The sequence below is a fragment of the Photinus pyralis genome, unplaced genomic scaffold (assembly GCF_008802855.1).
Source record: "Photinus pyralis isolate 1611_PpyrPB1 unplaced genomic scaffold, Ppyr1.3 Ppyr1.4_LG3b, whole genome shotgun sequence".
Classification (NCBI taxonomy): domain Eukaryota; kingdom Metazoa; phylum Arthropoda; class Insecta; order Coleoptera; family Lampyridae; genus Photinus; species Photinus pyralis.
Window position 1 is genome coordinate 19,078,825 of NW_022170510.1, and position 9,929 is coordinate 19,088,753.

The 9,929-nt window shown below is 38.0% G+C and overlaps 1 protein-coding gene across 1 annotated transcript; it reads left to right on the forward strand.

The window, feature by feature from the left end:
- Window positions 1-1,061: 1,061 nt before the first annotated feature.
- Window positions 1,062-2,491, forward strand: LOC116167327. Its single transcript, XM_031482667.1, has 6 exons — window positions 1,062-1,182; window positions 1,235-1,352; window positions 1,400-1,587; window positions 1,637-1,744; window positions 1,791-1,942; window positions 1,994-2,491. Coding segments are annotated over exons 1-6 (576 nt in total). The 5' UTR covers window positions 1,062-1,174; the 3' UTR covers window positions 1,996-2,491.
- Window positions 2,492-9,929: the final 7,438 nt, after the last annotated feature.

Below are 9,929 nucleotides of genomic sequence, written 5' to 3' on the forward strand. Positions count from 1 at the left end.
GGTTAACTTCTGTATTAAAATAAATCGCTAATTATCACAATATTTAACAAAAAAGTACCTTCAGCATAACTTCGAGCTCAAAAAAACCTCACCTGTAAAGCACAAAAAGGTGAACTTCTAAAGTGTCTCAAAAATCGTAGTACATTTTTAACGAAAAAAGTTTAACAATTATTTTAAAAATAATTTCTCCGTTATGCGTTTCATTAACAAAGTAAACATAGTCGTTCCCTTGGTCTTTGAATATTTATATTCAAAGCCTGGTCGACAAATCCCTCAGTCCCGCAAATCCCGCGGGATCCCGCTCCATTTATGTGCGGGATTAATCCCGCAAAAATGCTGCGGGATATCGGTATTTCGGGATCCCGCGATCCCGGTATTGCATTCCCTAACTACCGCAGAATTCATTTCAAGACTGGAATGGTGTACATTTATTGTTAGTTGGTTGTAAATAAATAAGCCAGGTAGGTACTGAAAGTTAAGTTACAATACGTGTGCGTATAAACACTATTCAATTTCTTATTTTTACAAAAATTAGTTTTTTGGTTTCCTAGCTTTGGCAAAGGAGGGACATCTCCCTCTTCCGTTGTCTTTTAATCCACTTACCAAAATTGAGGTTTTACCATATAATGACAAGATAAAAAATAATTTAATTTAGAGTGTACCGTAAATGATATCCTTCACGTTGCCACTAATAACGCATAAATCAAACAATCCTCGCCCTAAACCCTACTTCATTGTTCGGTTACGAGAAATGAATTTCGTGATAAATATGATATAAACCCGGAGCTTGTTGATGGTAGACCGCTTAATACCGTACATCTAATGTTTAGGTGCATGTGTAATTAGCTTACCAGATTAGCACTAACGAGTGAACAGCGCCGTTATTGCTCTTTCCATAATCATTACATTTATCTTTGCCCATTTCGTTACGATTTTAATGTGATAATGTAAGATACAGTTTCATTATTGTGCACCTCGTAACAAGTAGGTAAATAGGTACCAATGATTCTTTGTACAAGTATAAAGCATAGGAAAAGTGCTCGCTATAACGCCACCGTTGGTTACGAGGATGTAAATTGGAAAAGTACACATTCCTCTCCATTTAACTGTTCATGCTGATTAACTACAAATTTTGTATTTATTCCTCGTGATTCGCAACGAAACAGAAGCACAAATGGAACTGTAAGTTATCCATCAAATTTTATGGAAATATTTACTAATTCGAACATTGTAGCACTCATCTCGCTTTCGTTATAATTATATTAAGGTTTCAAACAAGCTCCCCCCAAGGAACCCAAGGAGTTACGTTTCCAAATGCGGTCCAGTTTCCATTCGGCGGCCCGTTTATGGGGGTTAGTTTTAATGTACGCCCTAATAAAACCGCAGTTTTCCCTTTTAGTTATTTTTAGCTATTGCAATTCCGTTAGAGCTTCCTAAAACGAACGTATATTTGTCGTACAATTTTGAAGCAAACTATAACATACCAGAAAATGAAACAACTTACGACTACCCCCCAATAATTTCGGACCGATCATTGGGAATAAATAGAAAGAATGTGTATGACGCCTTGGAGTTTAAAATTAATTCGTAAGTTGCGAGACAAACTGAACATTAGGGAAAATATTTCAATTTGCAGACACGGATATCCTGGAAAGGAATGTTTACTGAGGACTATTTGTGAAGTGTCAGAGTATGACCTCAGCGGAAATGGTGTATTAGGGGATATAGTTCATGTGATTCTATCGTAGGTTGATGTATAATGCAAAAACGTTAAATTATGTGAATTTTAGGCCAACATCTTCAAAGAATGAAAACTTATCTCCCGAGTATGAAGAAGCAGAGAAGGACGGTAAATCAAGTCACAACTGCGAGAAATACTCAAAAAGTTGCCCGGTTAGTCTCATAGGCCTTATAAGTTGGTTGGAAAATGCAGACTTTGATTGTAAGACCATTACTCATGTTTTACTACCAGCTCACTATTTTTTATTTTTAGAATGGGTGTGAGAATTTTTGGACAAACTTATTCGTGTATTTCGTTTCATTACATTAAAAACAATACGGCGCAATGAACAGAATTGACCCAAACATTTTATTACCCAAATACTTATTACATATGCATTAACAGATTGTTCAGAATGTGATTTCTAATTAAGCAATTCATGCCTGGGAAAAATTTTCCGTTGCGTTCCATGTGTGTGCCGAATGCAATGAGCTAAACTTAGCTTACAGAGAGAGAGAAAGCAATGTATCCTATCTCTAACGTCAAGATTTTCAACTTTAAACGTGAAAACTGAACTGTCAAAGGTCCCGTTTCCTATACGAAACTCAGAAGGTTCACCGTTCAAGAATTGGATCAAGGGATAATAAATAAATAAATCTGTGACATGGATGCTTGGACATTAGATAACAGTTGGGAGAACCGGAATTAACCGAGGCCTAACCAGCTAGGGGATACCTTTCTTTTCTTCTTTTTTTGTAATGCGTATCGTTAGGCACCTCTTAAAGGTATAAACACTCAAATTGTATACTTATACTTGTAATTATACTGTAGCGTTTTATTACAAAATACAGGAAAAGGAACTATTTTTTATTTTGAAATATAAACAGAATGCCAATTATTAATTATTAAATTTTTTTCACCTAGACAACCACCTATATTGTTTTTCTAGGATCTATCGATTGGCGTTAATGATCGCCACAGTACTCCCCCCTCAGTGACTACCTAATTGTTGTAGTCGCGGAAACGTACAAGCGGTTTAGTTTTTTTCCGTAGTCGAGTTGTTAAAAGAGGAGAATGATCTTCGGATGCAGTTTTTTCATTTTTTATCTCTGACATATCTTCTGGTAGGAAAGCTGGTTTTAGACGATCAATGCCAACGTTGACACTTTTACCGTTAAATAGAATAGTATAAACTTTCTCACTGCGCTTGAGGTCCGGTGTAAGGTTGCTGAAGCGGCTTTCGTACTGCATCAACTCTTAAGAAGACATGTGTACATTTTTGCAGCTCTGGATGTACAAAAACTGCAGTTTTTCCACGTCGTGCTATTGGACATGGACGAATCTCACGCATTTGATCTCTAAGTCGATCGACGAAGGTTACAGGATCCACGGAAGGATATTCGCCATCAAAGAAAAATTCTCCTGGAATTCTGAGCTGAGTTCCATAAGTTAATTCTGCAGGCGAACATTGTAGATCTTCTTTGAAACTTGTTCTTAGTCCAAGGAGGATAGTTGGTAGTAGCTCAAACCAATTAGTGCTGTTATGGCACATAATGGCGGCTTTCATGCTTCGATGCCAGCGTTCAATTAAACCATTCGATTGTGGACGGTAGGCGGTCGTGCGGCATCTCTTAATCCCAAGTAGATTCGTTAAGGACGAGGTAAGTGAAGCTTCAAATTGACGTCCTTGACCAGTCGTAATGCGTTGTGGACATCCATAACGAGACACCCAGGTGGAGTAAAATGTTTTTGCTACTGTTTCGGCGGAGATGTCCACCATAGGAGTAGCCTCCGGCCACCTGGTGAAACGATCGGACATTGTGAGACAATATCTGTGCCCTTGGGAAGGTAGGAGTGGTCCTACGATGTCAATATGGACATGTGAAAATCTACTATCTGGAACAGTAAAAGAAGTTAGAGGGCTCACTGTGTGTCGTGATACTTTCGATTTTTGACATTGTATGCATGATCGCGCCCAGGACGTGATGTCTCGATTCATGAATGGCCAAACGAATTTCTTCTTTATCGCTCGACCGGCGTTTCGTCCACTAGGGTGTGAGAGATTATGAAACATATGGAAAACTTTTCGTCCTAGACTTTTAGGTACATAAGGACGGATTATGCCTGTAGAAACATCGCAGGCTATTATTGTTGAACTGTTATCAAATGGACAAAGCTTTTTCATTTCTAACGATGTTTCGCTCCCATTCAGCAGCCGTTGTAATTCTCCATCAATTTCTTGTTCAGCGGCGAGTGTTTCAGTGTCGATTACAGTAGGCGTGATTATTTCTTCGATTCTGGATAAAGCATCAGCAACGACATTACTTTCTCCAGGTATATGTATACTGGAGGTTGTTAACTGGCTTATGAAGTCAAGCTGTCTCAACTTCCTCGAGAAAAAACCTAACGGCGTCCATGAATCATTGTTGCACTGTTCCAGAACTGCGCCGATGGAGAAATCTGAAGCGTCGGTTGTCAGCGCGAGTGTTGTACCTTCGATTGGATATGCTAGAAGAGCACAGTTCGCCAGATCTTTCTTGCATCGTTCGAAAGACGTTTCAGCTTTGGATGACCATATAATAGCCGTTTTGTCGTTTTTACAGCTGTTCTTCAGATAATCGTTCAAAGGATCCTGGATTTCAGCAGCATTCTTCATAAATCTCCGATAGAAATTTACCATGCCTAGGAAACGACGTAAGTCCTTGACGATGGTCGGTTTCGGAAATTTGAGGATTGCAGATACTTTGCCAGGGAGCGGCGAGCTACCATCAGCTGATATAAGGTGGCCTAAATATTCTACCTGATCAGCGCCTAAAACACATTTTGCAGGATTGACAATAATTTTGAATTCTTTAAGACGCTGAAACACTTTTTCAAGGAGAAGAAGAACAAATGAAAATGTCATCAATATAACAAAAACAAAAATCAAAATCTGCTAACACTAAATTAATATGTCTTTTATTTATTTATTTATTTTTATTTTATTTTGCCTTTATTTTTAAGTTTTAATTGTCTGTAATCACCGCAAGGTCTCCAGTCTCCTGGTGTTTTCTTGGGTACCAGATGAAGTGGGCTAGCCCACGGGCTGTTGGATGGTCGGCACCATCCTTGATCCATCATAAACTGGAATTCCGCCTTGGCAATTCTTAATTTTTCGGGCGAAAGTCGACGAGCTGGTTGCGATACAGGAGGTCCAGTTGTGATAATGTGGTGCACCGTGGAGCTCTTCACTTTAGTGTCTGGCGGTACGGGGCGAGTGATATCTGGGAATCGAGCCAAAACCTCATGATATTTTGAAGAAACTACGAGAGTTGTAATTGTTGGAGCATCGCAGTCTTCAATGCTAGCGACAGAGGTGAGTTGAGTTCTCGAGTCAATAAGTTTTGTGTTTCTTAAATCAACTAGCAAACTATAATAACTCAAAAGATCTGCGCCTATTATGGGTTGAGAGACGTTGGCTATAACGAAAGTCCATTTATACGATCGCCTTAATCCCAAGTCGAGGCAAATTAATTTTTCTCCATAAGTTGATATTGGTGAGGCATTGGCTGCGAAAAGCGACACTTTAGTGAGTATGCAAGTTGACTTACCCAAGAACTGCTTTGGAAGCACCGATATATCTGCTCCCGTGTCGATTAGATATCGAATTCCGGACTTTTTATCTGTTATGAAGAGGCGATGATGTTTTTCGCTACCCCCGAACACTGCCTCATGTGTCGGTGGGTTGTTTAGTTTTCCTTCGGCTTGAAATTACAGGGAGGTTTGCATTTTCTTGCCTTTTCACCGAAACTGGCATGGTAGTAACAAACTTCCTCTGCTGGGCGATGTCTAGAGTTACCGGAGTGTGTCCGTGAACGAGATTTAGATCGACCATAACGCTGTTGTGAACGTCCTCTATCGGTGGTGAGGGTTTCAACCATGTCAGTGAGCATCTCAATTTGTTTTTGCATTACTAATAATGCAGATGCAGATTCTGACATGTCCGTGCGTCTGGGAGACGCAGCACGGTTGACTGCAGAAATCGACCCAGAAGCGTATATTTCCACAAGTTTGTCTGCGACGTCGGCCATCTTATCCAACGTGACACCTTCGCTGGCAGAAAGAATGAGCTGGACATTTTGAGGCAAGCGCTGCACCCACAAGGTCTTCAGTACGTCTTCGTTAATGCGTTTATCTGCTAAGCTTCTCATCTGTCGCAGTAATTGGGAAGGTTTGTGATCACCTAATTCAATTTCATTAAGCAGCTTGCGCAACTGACGATCCTGCGAGTCAGAATACGCCGCAATGAGTTTCTTCTTTATGGTCTCGTATTTGTCTGTCGAGGGTGGATTAGCCACGACGTCGGAGACCTGTTGTAATACATTACAATCTAGTGCAGCTGCCACTGTGAAAAATCTTGTGATGTCTGACCTGATTTTATACGTATGAAATTGGGCATCTACTTGTGCAAACCATAGGACGGGGTCCTTTTGCCAAAAAATTGGTAATTTAACCTTTCTAATCTCCTCTATCGTATCTGTTGTAGGTTGCGGTTGTTGTCGACTTTCCGCTAATTGCTCCTGCAGCCGCGCGATGAGCGTTTGTTGTTCCTGTAGTTGTTGTTCCATTTTTCAGATGTGTCCGCACGTAATCACTCACGTCTCAAGTCGGGGTTACCAAATTGTAGCGTTTTATTACAAAATACAGGAAAAGGAACTATTTTTTATTTTGAAATATAAACAGAATGCCAATTATTAATTATTAAATTTTTTTCACCTAGACAACCACCTATATTGTTTTTCTAGGATCTATCGATTGGCGTTAATGATCGCCACAATACTATTAATGTCATTGTTTATTTATAATTAATTAGTGTTACCCGATCGATGAATAACCTGATGAATAATCAATTTTTGACCGCGTTAGCAATTGCTGCTGTACTTGGCATAATTGGAGGTAAGACATTGGCTAAACTAGCAAATATGAAACATCTTTGAAATGAAACATCCCGTATATTCTAAATCTAAATTACCTGATAGAGATCTATAAAACATTAAATATTAAAATTTGAATTAATCGAAATGAAAAATGACTTCTGAAAACTATAACTAAAACTACGATTAATAAGAATTACAATCGAAATTCTGTAACCAATCTCTACAATTCACAACAAAAATCACGCAGCCGATATCACTGCACCTGTATATGACTTGTGTGAATCTTATTAAAGGAGGAAGTTTGTCGCAATTGTCGAGACCGGCTTCTACACCTTTATCAAAGTTTGAGTTATTTAGTTAATGAAAAATTTCAAAATTTGCTTTTTACCCGCTCGCCTAACGTGTATTTTAAATTCCCCAATTCATTATATCACTTCTATTAATCTAATTTTAACTCAAACCACCTAATGGCATTGGTATTTTCAGATTCTGTTCAAAATGAAATCGCTGAGATCACTTGAGGTGAAAAATTAAAGCATATTACCGTTTTTGTGTGCGATATAGAATCGACAAAACGAATTGGAAAAAGTAAAAATTTAAGCTTTCAACGGCGCGGCGTCCAACCAAATAAGCGACCTTAAACTTATTTGATGTCTACACCATCGCAGAACAACTCAATTAAATTAGAATGTCGAGCCACTGAGCCATATTGATTTCGGCCTTCTCATGAAGGGCTTTATTTTTCTACTCGTTTTTATATTTAATGGTTCCAAGTACACAGCATGAAACTGTTTTACTCTTCACTGCATTACTTATTACCGGCGCTAGATCGCTTTGTGAGTTTTGATATTAGGTTGCCATTCATTCCGCATCTGTTCAGGGGGTCAATTTTTGAGATGCGATCGTTTTTTTGCGAATACGCAAAGTTACGTGTACGTAGTTACGAATGTCAAGAAAACAATCAATTTTTGAGTGACAGTTTCTATTATTCGCAACTTTACTTACGATCATCGTAAAGATGCGATCATATATTGCGATTGATAGATTTGACAACACCTGAATTAAAATTGACATTTCGCAAAATTAAATCTAATTTCGTATTTATTCTCATTCCATCTGTTCTATGGTTAAAGAGGTGTATATAATTGTACCTCGTTATTATAATGGACAGTTTAAAAAAGAGAGGTGCAAATGATTCCGAAAAGCAAAAAACTATGCTGGTGGAATATGTGAAAAATAAAGGGTACCGCTCACTAGAGCGAAGCGGCGCGTCGACTGGAGTACAGGTATAATGAAGAAATCGATGCTTTAATAAAAAACGAAATTGCTTCTTTAACAAACCATTACATCTCTATTGTTGCCTTTGTTGTTTTGTGGAGATTATTGTAACGGCTTTCTGGAATGTTTGGTTCCACATTATTAAAATGTGTTAACAACCAAGAGCGAAGGGGATATCCCGAATCTCCTGTAAAGAATAAGTATTAGTGTAAGGAACTACATTTATTAATAAATGTGTCACACACCCAATACTAATCGATGTAATTGCTGCATGAGACCATGGACATTTGATTGATTCCATAAATAGGAAAACTCAATTCCTCAAAACCTTCCCCTTTGAGGAATTGAGTCGTCTATTTCCTATATGGTTCATCTCCCCATTTAGAGAATGGATCAACAACGAGTTTTTTCTGATATAGGTATATCTATATGCATCGTTAGTACCTACTTCCCGGATACCTTGCTTTCACATTTAGAATGTTGAGGCTGCTGTCACATATCTAACAACATTTTTGTAACGTTATCCACTCATCTTCCATTCTTTAAACTTACCGACTGCACATTAATAGAGTGGTAACCATTTCGGTTTATATATAAATATTCAGGATGCTCCGGATCCTCAATTTTTCGGAGGAAAAATGGGCACATGCGTGCAGTCTATGCACCCTATAGTTCCCGGAAAACCAAATTACGTAAAAAATCTAAAATCTTGAATGGCCAAAACGTTTATCAATTCTTCTATTTTCGATAAAATTTTTAAAATTGACGATCAACTGGTCACTATACTTTATATTCAAAGCAAAACGCATTCGAGTATCAAATTACGCCAGCTATCTACCGCTCGCAAAAAAAGCGAAGGATATTTTAAGAGCACGCAAAGAAACGTGCTGTCAAAATTTGAAACAAACTACCTACTATTCGTATTGTTCCGTATACGTTTCCCATTTGCGAGCGCTCAAAAATTGACCCCCAGGGTGCTTGAGTTAAGCGATCGATCGTTCTGCTTGTTAATAGCTCGTGCCGCTGAGGTATTCTTAAAAAAATATAAAGGGAAAGATAATTACCTACAATATCAAAGAGAGAAGCGGCAAAATTCAAATAAAAGTACGTTAATCTTTCGACTCGCTTATTCAAATATAAATATTTAAATAAGAACCTTCAACTTTAAAATAAATTTCGTTCGTGGCAACATAATATATACAACAAGAAAGTATTGCAGATTTTGCAATTTAAAGGATTCCAAAGATATTTCGGACCAATTGAATGTCACCTTCTTTGAAATTGCTTCTTGGCTTGAAAAACCGAATTGCCTCGCAATATGGAAGCCATTTCGCCGAAACAGAATTTTATTTGAACATATGTTTCAATGGTATTTATATTGATATGATAGGACTTTAAATTTTGGCAGCTTTTACTGTTACACAAAGAGCACCCTAACGTAGGAATGGAGAAAGGAGAAGTGGGGAAAGAGATGCTGCCTCGCATGAATTTTTATTCCGCATTAATTCCACTTCTTGTCACAAAACATTTTCATGTTCGTAATTCACCAAATGGATTAAAATCGGTATGTCTCGCGAATTCAGAGATCTCTGCAAACCTATACAGATATTAGTTTCGTATTCTCAAACGCAACTGACAAAATTATTATACAACACACGATGGTGAGGGAAAAACTAATTGACATTTTCAAGAAGCAGTCTATTTTGATTTTAATAATACAATGTATTTCTGGAACAATGCTCGACTACATTTTTTCATCAATGTCAACAAACGTTTTTTCAAATATTTTAATGCTAACTATAAGGTCCCCTGGTGAAGTTGTGCAGAAAATTATTGCCTCTAACTTCTGATTGACATTTGGTATTGGTGGACACATTTATAAAATAATTTCTGATCAGGTTTCTTACTTCTATTAAACTATTCACCACAGCACCTGTTGCACGTGTTGTTTGTACTATTTTGAGTTTAGAAAAACCCTTCGCAAAGCCAGGGCCCCAATATCTCTACAGGGATAT

Bases quoted from the DNA above. Each gene is read 5' to 3' on its own strand.
- LOC116167327 (XM_031482667.1), top strand. The intron at 1,353-1,399 runs GTTAGTTTTAAT...TTTCCCTTTTAG, and splicing joins TCGGCGGCCCGTTTATGGGG to TTATTTTTAGCTATTGCAAT. The intron at 1,745-1,790 runs GTAGGTTGATGT...TGTGAATTTTAG, and splicing joins ATAGTTCATGTGATTCTATC to GCCAACATCTTCAAAGAATG.